This window comes from Diplotaxodon limnothrissa, linkage group LG1, assembly GCF_057381915.1.
Source record: "Diplotaxodon limnothrissa isolate DT_005_m linkage group LG1, D_limnothrissa_male_GT1.1, whole genome shotgun sequence".
NCBI lineage: Eukaryota > Metazoa > Chordata > Actinopteri > Cichliformes > Cichlidae > Diplotaxodon > Diplotaxodon limnothrissa.
In genome coordinates this window covers 28960967-28973163 of record NC_140596.1, presented here as the reverse complement: position 1 = coordinate 28973163, position 12197 = coordinate 28960967, and the positions used below count along the sequence as shown (strand labels likewise).

General features: G+C 40.5%; 2 protein-coding genes across 2 annotated transcripts; one reads left to right on the top strand and one right to left on the bottom strand.

Moving 5' to 3' along the window:
• The first annotated feature begins 937 nt into the window (after positions 1-937).
• Positions 938-4646, top strand: hdc (histidine decarboxylase). The gene is given in 13 exon segments (XM_085356804.1): positions 938-965; positions 1075-1247; positions 1358-1471; positions 1549-1671; positions 1767-1904; positions 1977-2120; positions 2634-2700; positions 2807-2969; positions 3099-3189; positions 3266-3364; positions 3465-3565; positions 3837-4555; positions 4558-4646. Coding segments are annotated over 13 exon segments (2013 nt in total). The 3' UTR covers positions 4611-4646.
• On the bottom strand, positions 4413-11791 carry LOC146639961 (long-chain fatty acid transport protein 2-like). The gene is made up of 10 exons (XM_085356791.1): positions 10876-11791; positions 10364-10573; positions 8600-8758; positions 8262-8386; positions 7912-8106; positions 6748-6838; positions 6474-6672; positions 5546-5643; positions 5183-5313; positions 4413-5093 (listed from the first exon to the last, which is right to left on the bottom strand). Exons 1-10 carry the CDS (start codon positions 11423-11425, stop codon positions 4920-4922), a joined length of 1932 nt encoding a protein of 643 aa, XP_085212917.1. The 5' UTR covers positions 11426-11791; the 3' UTR covers positions 4413-4919.
• Between the last annotated feature and the right edge of the window lie 406 nt (positions 11792-12197).

Below are 12197 nucleotides of genomic sequence, written 5' to 3'. Positions count from 1 at the left end.
ATTTCAGTGTGCTTGCTCTCTCTCGGTGACTTACCAATAATGCGTGCTTTGTAGGTTTGAATTGTGGCTCGATTGTCATCCAGCGACTGGTTTCCCCAGAGCACCACATGAGAGCTATCACATGCTGAGCACAATGCATAGTAAACAGTGCAGTGTGCGAACAGTCCAGGTGCTGCTCAGGCTTTTGTCAGGGTTTAAAAGGCTGCAATAAGCTAATGACATAAATGGTTTTCCCTCATCATCCCAGTACCTTTTACTGTGTTTACATTTATTGTTTGTTTATTTTTTTTTACTTTTATTACTTTGTGAAGAGTCATCATACATTGAAAATATCGCTCATCATGATCCATCATCATTCATAACCTGTTGGAGTAAGAAGAGGGGAGGAAATGAGACTGGAGGTTAATTGTATCGAATTGTGTTTCCCTAAAGATTAAGGGTCAGAGAGATGTCACCAAATATATAATTTATACACACGCACACAAAAAAAAAAAACAGAAACCTTGTGAGGGGGCCTGAACACCAGTTTGAAAATATAAGGGTCTCTGTATAATCTGATTTGACACATAAATTATTTTTCTGCATTACAGAGGGATTCAGGTGTAATGGTGAAAAAGAATTCTTCATAACTTTTATATAACCTATTACACTATTGATTATATTGTTCTAATCCTGTATCATTTCACGTGGATATGAAAAAAAATAAAATCTCCGGCTGCAAGAGGAAAGTAAATATTTAGTGCAAATGTGAAGCCAGTGATGGAAAAAATACATGAAAGACATTTGCCTTGTGGTTCAAATGCGTCACCAATTTGGGGCGTGTTCTTCACAACAGGATCTATATAGTGGTGTAATCTCTGCTCCCAAATACACAAAGCCTCACTGCAGTCACCTGTTACACACGACAAAGTAACTCGAAGAGGTCTCATCTCCGAAAATGCAAGCTGAGGAATACAATTGCAGAGGTAATCATGGACTCATTTTGGATGATGTTGATATTTAACTTCAAATGCCAACAAGCACATAATAAAGAAAATGAATATGAATAACTTGCAGTGATCTCTTATTGATCAGGTAAGGAGATGGTGGACTACATCACAAAGTACCTGGGCTCCATCAGGGAGAGGAGGGTCATTCCTGATGTGAAACCTGGCTACATGAGGCAGCTTCTTCCTGAGGCTGCACCTACGGAGCCGGAGGACTGGGAGAATATCTTCAATGACATTGAGAAGGTCATCATGCCAGGGGTAAGTGTCGCAGCAAAACCCAATTTAAATTCACCTTGCTTGTTCAGTTCACTGAAATGATCATGAAATACATTTATGGCAAGCGAGTGTTTTCCTATCTCTCTGCCCAGGTGGTTCACTGGCAGAGCCCTCACATGCACGCCTACTATCCCAGTCTGACTTCATGGCCCTCTATGCTCGGGGATATGCTGGCAGATGCAATCAACTGTGTTGGGTTCACTTGGGTACGCAATGACCAAAAAGACAATCAATCACATGCTACCATCTGCTTCAGTGATGTCTTATTTTCTTGTTTTTTCAGGCCTCAAGCCCAGCATGCACAGAGCTGGAAATGAATGTGATGGACTGGCTGTGTAAAGCACTAGAGCTCCCCTCTTTCTTTCTTCACTACCATCCTGACAGCAGAGGTGGAGGCATCCTGCAGGTGTGCAACATCCTAATCTGTTTGCTCTAGAGCCACGAAGTTTACAGTCTTTCGGGGCCTCATTGTGTTTCTGACCTACTTGGCTCTCTCGTCAGAGTACAGTCAGTGAGAGCACACTGGTTGCTCTGCTGGCAGCCAGGAAAGATAAAATCCTGCAGCTGCGGGCCGAGCTTGACCAGGACGTGGACGACTCCGTCATAAACTCAAGACTAGTGGCCTACGCTTCGGATCAGGTAAGCTGCACAGGAGCTTCCTATCAGCCTGATAAACTGAACCGTAAAACTGATCAGATGTTGCTTTTATAGGCTCATTCATCAGTTGAAAAGGCAGGACTGATCTCACTGGTGAAGATCAGGTTTCTGCCGACCGATGACGAGTTGTCTCTGAGAGGAGACACTTTGAAACAAGCCATACAAGAAGACAGGGCAAGAGGACTTGTCCCCTTCCTGGTATGTGTGTTTGAAACCTCAATGGGACATTTCTGCAGAGAATTTAAGAATCCCCATATTGTTTTGAATCTAGTAGCTTACCTAATATGTGCCACAATACCCATCACATTTTTAAAAGCATATACTAACGCTGCAGTATATAAAAATCAGAATCGGCAGACTGTAGCATCAGCCAATCAGTGCCTTTGTTTGATTTTTCTGCTGCATGGCAAACACAGATGCATGCAGAAACTGTTTTACAATCTATTTTTTTGATGGTGCATTTAAAGAAAATCAAATGTCTGGAAGTTGAAGTTCAGCTTCATTTCTTTTAAAACTGAAAAGTTGTCCGAATAATTTCTTTTTAAACTTGGAAAAAAATATGAAAATAAGTAGCAAAACGTTGTACATCATTAATCGGGACACTTGTATATCATCTCATATCATGAGGAAACTGTGATTTTTAGCTTCAAAAGTACACAACAAACCCGTGTTGCATGTTGGATCTCATCTGACCCATTCTGTCATTTTCAGCTGTGTTCAACTCTGGGAACTACTGGAGCGTGTGCCTTCGATAAGCTATCGGAACTGGGACCAGTCTGTGTGTCTTTTAATTTTACTTCCAAATCATACTGCAGAGTCAGACTTATTTTTTTTCTTTGCATACATAAGATGAAGTTAGAAGTGAAATTGAAATCTTTTTGCAGGTGAGGAAGAGGGACTCTGGCTCCATGTTGATGCCGCGTATGCTGGCTCTGCCTACTTTTGTCCGGAGCTCCGCTGGTCAATGAAGGGCATTGAATTTGCACACTCTTTTGTTTTCAACCCTTCTAAGTGGATGATGGTCCATTTTGACTGCACAGCATTCTGGTGAGTAGAGACATTTAAGCCATACCTCAACTCTGTCTCTATAATATCTGCAAAATTACATCTGACAAAGTGCAAATTTAAACAGAAGAATGCTTTTAAGCTGGTGATTTAATTAACTGTTGATCTCAGGGTAAAGGATAAATACAAGCTCCAGCAGACCTTCAGTGTTGATCCTGTTTACCTCAGACATGAAAACTCACTGGCAGCCACTGACTTTATGGTTCGTCATCATTACTTATTCACCAGTTCAAAATGTTACAGTCTCATCTGAACACTACTTTTTTTCTTTGGTTCAGCACTGGCAAATACCTCTCAGTCGACGCTTCCGTGCTCTGAAGCTCTGGTTTGTTCTGCGCTCCTTTGGATTGAAAAACCTCCAGGCTCATATCAGACATGTAAGTAGCATTCTTCTAAAATAGATATCAATATTAGACTTCCATTATAGAAAGTGTATTTAATGTGAAGTTTTGTTTGTTTGCTTTGGGGGTTTTTTAGGGGATTGAGATGGCAAAACTCTTGGAGTCTCATATTAGGAGCAACACAGATTTTGAGGTTCCTGCTAAGAGGCACCTCGGCCTGGTGGTCTTCTGCCTGAAAGTATGCAACTTGTCCTTGTACCTGAATTGTGCAGTAAACTATAAATATGTTGACCTTATAGTTTTCACCAGAAAATCATTACTGACATGTGCTAAGAAGTCCCGATTACGCCTTGTTCAATGGTGGTTTGTTATACACCTGAATGTGGTCAGCTAGTTCCCAGATGAAATGGCAAAAATAGTAGGAAAAGGGTAAACACAGATGTCTTAGTAAGGGTTTTGTGGCTTTACACAAAGACTTATAAACATTTTATTGTATCTTCTTTTTGTTGGGAGGGAACACTTTGACCCAGGAGCTGCTGAGGAGACTGACCCGGTCAGGCACCATGTACCTCATTCCTGCGGATATTTATACCAAACGCATCATCCGGTTTACGGTGACCTCACAGTACACTACTGCCGATGACATCCTCAGGGACTGGGGCATTATCTGTAAAACAGCTTCCACTCTCCTGGCTGAGACACAGGCTTTGAATTATGCAGACCAGTCACAATCAGGGGAAGATGATGTAATAGGTGATGAAGAATACCAAGACCCGGTCTTAGACACCGGGTCTGATGAGAAAGAGGATGCTGTTGCCAGGCTGGAAAAAGCTCAAGTGGAGTTGTGGATTGACAAAGCTTGGAATCGGTCTAGAAGACCAATGCGATCTCTTAGCTGCAGCAGCGAGCCCCTGCCTTACACTTATATCAGGTCCCTGTGTGGCTATGATTTTGAAACGAGGCCTATAGTCGAAGATGCTGCTGGTGGCCTTCCTGTGCCTTCAACAACAGGATCTGGTGCGACAATAAATATTGAGGAGATGCCTTCAAATGATCTGGGAAAACAGGTCCTGAAAAAGCTGACAAAGTTCTACAGCGTTCCCAGCTTCTGTAACCAGTGGGTGCAGTGTGGTCGGCACCAGCTCTGCTGCCCTCTGAAGGTTTCTCCAGCAGCTCAAAAGCACTTACCCTCCACCTGCAGAAGAGTGAACTGTATGTCTTCCTCTGCCGTAACAAACACAGCCCCCCCTCCTACGCCACTGGAAACTTCCACTGCTCCTAAACTCCTCTGACGAGCCCAAAACCAGCACAAAGTGTACCTCACATCCACACAATAATTCACCTATTGATTGATAAGCAGTTTGCTTCAGCACACAGTCAACCAACACAGTCACCAAATAACAGTGTCGGCGATATGGGATTTACTCATATAAAAATCATTTTAAAAAAAAGAAAGTATTTCAGACTAAACAGTTGAAATATAAAAAAATGAAATGCATGCCATTATATGTTTGTATATCCACAATGTAAAGATTAATGTAAACACTAATGTTTTTGAGACTGACAATAAAAAAATCAGCGCTGAACTCGTTTAAAGCCTGAGTCTTCCTTCTGCAATGCAGTTGAATAACTCCTGAGTCATGGGTATGTAGCCCTTATTGTCTTCCAGGTAAAACAGAGGATCCTTGATGAGAGCAGGGTTAAAACCTTCCTCTGCCAGCTTTACCTTCATCTGCTTAAAGGTGCTCGTCACTACCAATGCATCCTGCCAGAGAAAAATGAAATGGTTACGGGATTATTGCTAAGATGTATGCAGATATATCTTAATGTGATCATTCATTGAACTTTATTTACCTGTATGCGAACGAAGCGTGGTCTTGCGTAGCTGGGCAAGTAGTTTTTGACATGCTGATATAAAGCTTTGCCATCAAAGTCCATATTTTCTTTCAGTTTTAGCGCTGCCATTCCAATTCTTCCCTCATGTCCTATTCAGTGAAGGTCAAAGTAAAAAGAAGAAAAAATACCCTCAGAATCCAGACATTAATCCAAACATTCAGAGTTTTTCCTCAGTATGTCAGAAATATGCGATTAATCTCAGAATTCCAAGAAAAAACTTCTGAATTCTGAGTTTTTTTCTTAGAATTCTGGAAAAAAAAGATGTTTGTAATATTTATGAGACATACATCACAATAATCTTGCTTTTAGTGTCATTATTACCTGGCACCTTCACACCATAGACATTAGCCTCTTCAACAAAGTCAACTGCGAGCAGGTGGTCAGCCACCTCCGTGGTTGCCACATTTTCTCCTTTCCACCTGTAACAGATATAATACAGAGTATTTGCAGAACTCAGCTGCAGTGTATCTTTTTTCAGCAGGGACACACAAAAGTAACAAACTTCCCTAAAACACTGAGATAATAGTTCATCAAAGATGTTTAGGTTTAACTATAAAGAATAAAATACTGAAAGCAATTAGATTAGACTCACCACAGTGTCCGTAATTCTGAAATTATATATGATATATCCTAAACTTGAGGGTTTTACTGTTTTTTCCATAGCTTAAATTCTATTTCAAGTGAAGAAGTAAACTTTCTGGCCTTATTTTACAACTATAACCCCAGATTGTAAGCAATCTGTTAAACATTCATCCAGCTGTTCCAGACAGAAGGACAACTGCTGCCTAAGCGCAAACCTGTATTGATCCCGTATGTGTCAGTAGTATTGGATCAGTTGAGATGCATTTTTTCTAAACACTGAGTCTCTGTGGCTTTTAAACCCCAAAACACGCTGCACCAAAAATTGGTCCACCCCACGGATCGGTTTCCCCAACACAAACAGAGTAATATAGTGTATGCTGTAAAGTGCCAGGAGGATTGCCAGGATTTATACATTTGCAGGGCAGTGGACACTCTTTCAATGATGACGATGTACACATCCTGGACGGGGAGGAACGCTGGTTTGAGTGCAGTCACTTGGATGAGTGACATAACGTTTCTCCCACTGAAAACGCTACATCCAGATTAACAGAATCAACTTTTTGGGGGTCACACTAAGTTGTGCTTTTAAGACAAAAAACACTCTCTGGTACTCCTTGTCCTGACCTTTCACCCAGATTGTCAAATTCATTTATTATGTTTCACAGACCTGAAAGTGTCTCCAATGCGGTCTTGAAAGAAGAGAAATCCCTCGTCGTCAATCTTTAGAAGGTCGCCACTGTTAAAGTACATGTCGCCCTTCTCGAACACATCTCTTAGCTTCTTCTTGTCTGTCTGCTGCTTGTCCTTGGCATAGCCACTGAAGGGTGTTCTTTTTCCAATCTTTGCCACAAGCAGACCAGTTTCTCCTGCGAGTAAAAGTAACAGTATACGTTTAAATAGCAGCTTAAAAGGCAAGGCGGCACCTTAAGAGACAGGCTCACCTCTTGGGACTTCAACACAAAATCCTCTGGAGTCTCTGACTGGCTCCTCTTTTTCTGTGTCAAACCTTATGAGGGCATATTTGCATGCCATCTGAAACAGTTTACAGATACATTGAAGAGAATAAGCAGTTAGTCATATAAATCATGCCACATCTCCATATACAGAGGTCAAGTTAACCTCTGAAAAAAGGCTCACTGGCCTCACAGAGACTCACAGCCAATTGTCCACCAGTGGCACTAGTTTCAGCCATTATGCAAATGTACTCTTTATAAGGTTGTTGCATTCAGCTGAGACTGAAGTTACTTGAGTGAAAAAAAGGTTTCTCTAAAAAAGCTATGACTTAAGCCATGGTTCTTCTAAGCATGGCTTAGGTTTGCAAAATTCATCTGAACAAACCACAAGACCTTTGGGAAAATGAACTGTACACAGTGGCATATTTTGTGAAAAGCAAGCACAGCATAAAAACTGTGAAGCAGGATGGTGAAGAGGAGATGGTCTGGACTAGTTTTGCAGCTAAAGGACCTGATCATCTTGCAGTCATTAAGTTGACCATGAACTCCTCCGTATACCAAAGTATTCTAGAGTCAAATGTGAGACCATCTGTCTGACAACTGAAGCAACTTGAAGTGACATTATAAAGAAAGGTGGACTAATGTTATCGTTTTATAATTATGTAACTTTAGAATTGAAAAAGGGTGTGCTTTTCTTTTTCACATCTATCCATCTTCACAACCCTGCGCCTCCATATTTATCCGATCTTTCCATACATACTCATCCCCTCGTACACTCCGCTCTTCTTCAGCTTCCCTTCGGTCTCTTCCACCTGCTCGCCTGACTACCATGGGACTCAGAGTCTTTAGTTATTCTGCCCCGAGACTTTGGAATGCACTTCCACCAGATCTCTGGACTACAAACTCTCTCATTAATTAGAAATCACGTCTCAAAACCCATCTATTCAGAATTGCATACCCTTGATTCCGTCTCGGTCTATTTTTACCTTGCTTACTTTTCATACTTTCATGCTGGCTTTTTTCCCCTCATTTACCTTATGTTTAAAGTTTATTTTGCAATATTTGTTGTATTGTTGCATTGTTGCTACTTTTTTGTGACCTTGAGGGTCTTAAAGGTGCCTATAAATATAATGTATTATTATTACATCTTACTTTGTAGAGAAAATGTTCTCTGCCAACAGCTCCAACTTTCCCACCATAGTTGATAAAGCCAACATTCCCTTCAGTTGCTCCGTAGCATTCACGGATACAAATGTTCCCAAATCGCTCCAGGAACTCAACCCAGGTGTCTTCCCTTATTCCGTTCCCTACGGCCAGTCGGACCTTATGATCCTTGTCATTGTCTCTCTAAAAGAAGGCCAAAGGAGAGGTGAGAACATAAACAATGACCATAAGAAACAATGCTCCTGACTGAAGCAGGTTGGTAGAAATCATTAAAACAGTTTGAGCTTCTAATGCATATCCCAATATTGTCATCACTATGACCTTAAATTTGTGTTTACCTTTGGTGTGTTGCAGAGGTAGCGCATAACCTTGCCTATGTACTGGATGACAGTCACATTGTACTTTCTACAGTCATTCCAAAAGTTGGAGGCAGAGAACTTGCTTCTCAAAACAACAGTGGTGCCTAAAAATGGAAAGATACAGAGTTCAGCAAATATGCCGCTTCATGCTAAGAGTTCAGTGTTGTAAACTCTGCAAGGCGAACTTTAGGACTTCAAAGTACAAACAATGGAAGCGGGTGTAGTTTGAGGTCATGTATATGTTGGTTTAACCTGCAATAAATTCAGTGGAAATCTTGATTTGTGGTTTTATTTTTAGGTAATGTTTCATGTATTACCTCTTTCTATAGTTCCACAAAGTCCCATAAGAAAAGCAGCACTGTGATACAGAGGGAGATTTATGTAGATGACATCATCTGAGCGCACACCAGCAAAGGTCAGGAGAAAACTTCCCCTCCAAACCCTCTTGTGTTTAAGCACAGCTGCTTTTGGAAGCCCTGTAAAAACAGATGTAGCACAGTTAGTCCTCATTCTCAGGTGTCCCACCAATTTAATACTGTGAACTGTGAAAACTCCTAAAATATAACACTGTGCAGACATGGGTCAATATTCTGCTTAGATAAATAGATTTTTTATTTGTAATATTTTTCATTATAGGATTATTTCATTAATTTCTTTTTATTTAGTTTGGGTTTTTGTTTTTGTACACTAACTGGTACCTTACACCAGCGGTCCCCAACCCTTTTTGCACCACGTACGGACCGGTTTATGCCCGACAATATTTTCACGGACCGGCCTTTAAGTTGTCGCGGATAAATACAACAAAATAAAACTAGTACCGGTACCGAAAAAAAAAAGATTTATTCATAAAACACGTGAAAAGACCCAGGAAAACCGAGTTAACGATAAAAACGATAACAAAGTAACGCTGAAAACCGATAAAAACCCTGAAAACCATACATTTCACACCTGAGCCTCAACTCTCGCGGCCGGTGTTGTGCCAAAAAGTGATTTCCAATGTTTCTGTGTATTTTTTATGTGTAATATCTTTACGTATGTTCGTAAATAGACTTCGGTGAACAGGGTTTACAAAGGGGTTATATAGAGAATTAAAAAATTATCCGTTTTTCACGTATCTTTACAACTCTGTGTTACTTTATAACCAATCTGGCCCTTTATCCCCACTTAAATATTTTTACAGAACTATTGTAATATTTGCTACCATTTCTGCTGTGCTCTTGGCCAACTTACTCTTACAAAAGACATTTTTAATGTTAATGAGATTTTTTAACTGCATAAATAAAGGTTATATAAAAGTCACTGCCAAAAACTGATTGCGGCTTCTACCTTGTTACACGAATGTTGTTTGTGGCTCAAGATGATTTTATGTCATCCATAAGGGATGCATTTGACATATGTTTCACATATTATAGCCCAACAAGTTACTTATAGCAGTTTAAATACGAGCAATCAGTTTTTGGCAAATACCGGAAATCAGTTTTTGGCAGACAATCACTTTTTGACACAACACCGGTACCAAATGACTCACGGACCGGTAACGGTCCGAGGCCGGGGGTTGGGGACCGCTGCCTTACACCCGATACAAATAAAATATATTTTACCTTTTTGGATATACACGAATTTCACTTCTTATCTACACCGTATACCTATGTACAAGGAGTTTGGTTGTATCCTTACACGTTGGCTAAAATAATGCAAACATATTATTTACTCTTATAAATGAAGTAAGCTAACTAAAACAAGGAAAGTCAGACAGTTTCTTTCATGTGAGCGTCGCTTTGAGTTTAATTTCCAGCTGTCTCTCTTTTCTTTTTAAAATCCCAGACATCCCTCTTAACGGATCCATCCTACATCCCGCTCTGACGTCAATTAGGAGCGCGTGCACCTGGACCAAACCAAATGATGAAATAATGAGGGGGTTTTTATGGTGATAGGTTAATAATTTTCATGAAAAAAGCTAAATGACTATTGTGCTGTTTTCATGGGATCCTGTCAGTCATTAGAATCGTCATCACTTTTCTCCCCACTGCTCCTTCAATTACTCAACCTCTGCACGAGGCCAGATAAGCCCTTGAGGTTACCTGTGGTTCCTGATGTGTAGATGTACACCGCAGGACTCTTGATGTTAATGCTGGCCCTGAGCTGACGGGACAGGGGCTCGTCTGACTCCATCTGAATTTTGTCAGAGAAGCTTTCGATGCCGTCCACATGACAGTGCTCACGGAGGATAAACACAAGGATACCCTGCTGCTTCAAAGTGGGCAGCACCTCCTCTATTGCTCCTTGAAGGTCTGAGAGCGAGGGAGGTAAAAAGAAAAGAGGTGCTGATCAGTCATTACAGGGTTACATAAATGTGTGTTTAATAAACAGTCGATCTATTTGATGGTGAAATTAATAAGATATACCCATGCAACTTTAGTGCAGTCCAAACCTCCCAGATTAAAAAAAAATAGTCAGAGATACAAAAAGATCTTTTTAAATGAATTAGACAATATGATCACGTGATATTAAAAAACGAAAGATATGCGCACGTTTAAAGTTAATTTCATTAAAACAAACCCCAACAGCTTACTGCAGTATTTACGCAGCTTACCAGCGCCAGCGATCAGGACTTTGGCTTCACAGCAGGAGAAACAGTGCAGCAGGGATTTGGATCTTATGTTGACGTTGAGGAAGGACGCTGTGCATCCCAGCTTGGACAGTGCGAGCCACATCCATACAAACCACGGCTCGTTGCCCAAGAAGAGGGCTACCGTGTCCCCCTGCTTGAGGTGGGCATGCGTTAACAGAGCCCTGGCCACTTTGTTGCTTTCTCTGTCGGCTTGGCTGTACGTGTAGGAGCTTTCCTCGTAAACTATGAACTTCTTATGCGGATGCTCCGCCACTTTGTCTAGAAAACGATCTAAAATACTGTAAAACTTTTTCTCAATTCTGCTCAAGCGTATACCGACATAAATGGAAATAAATGTGCAATATAAATCTTTCAAAAAATAAGGATTCTGAAAGTAAATTAGTATGGGTAAAACCGCCAACGCGGTGCACAAAATATATGCAAGCATTTCTTTAATCAAGAGGAATATGTCAGACCTGCTGCTGGATCCAAACGATCGACTTTCAGGAGCCTCCAGCACCTGTTGGATCATTTCCGTTTACTCCTCCTTAACTTTCTCTCCCCTTTTCTTTACTGGTGAGGAGTCATGGGAATTTGATGAAGTAGTAATCATTTAAAAACCGAGGAATTATATTTTTTAAACATAGGCCTATATATCGCCTGATTTTTTTTCTTTAATGTTATTCACCTGGTTACTCCTAACAACAAGTTCACATTAGGGCATTCAGGGGCCATTCTGAGGTATTGATAGCTTATGTCTCATATGACCCATAGTTACTTCAAACCAAGACAGGATTTTGTTACTACACTACACACGGCACACACTCGTAGACATTTATTTTAATTTTATTTACACTTTGTTACTCCCCTCGAGTCGTAATAAAGCTCAACTTGTTCCTTGTGTTTTAACTGACATTTATTTCGGACAGGATTCTTCGACATGCCTTAACTTGTAATGATGTCCAACCACAGCCGATACAATGCCGTCAGAACTAAAAAGAAATACAAACTTAAATGAATATTCTTAATAAAGCCCCTAAGCATTATATATGGCGAAACATTCCAACAAAACAATCAATAAAATACACATTACACCTCACACTGCGGTAATTGCACTAGAATATCACGCAACACTAGCATATTTACATACAACGAAAATAAACAAAAGAAAACATTTACCTCATTGGCCTCACTCAAAGGGAATAAAACTTTAATCCTTACATCGTGGGGAGGTCCAAAAAAGGCACTCTTTTATTTATCTTACTATTTACTATCTTACTGTGGACGTGCAAACCTCGTGGCTC

Coding starts and splice junctions, on each gene's coding strand:
- LOC146639961 (XM_085356791.1), bottom strand. CDS start 11,425: ATGATCCAACAGGTGCTGGAGGCTCCTGAAAGTCGATCGTTTGGATCC. Junction 8,387..8,599: donor TTGTGGAACTATAGAAAGAG/GTAATACATGAA, acceptor TTCCATTTTTAG/GCACCACTGTTGTTTTGAGA. Junction 8,107..8,261: donor ACCTCTGCAACACACCAAAG/GTAAACACAAAT, acceptor GCCTTCTTTTAG/AGAGACAATGACAAGGATCA.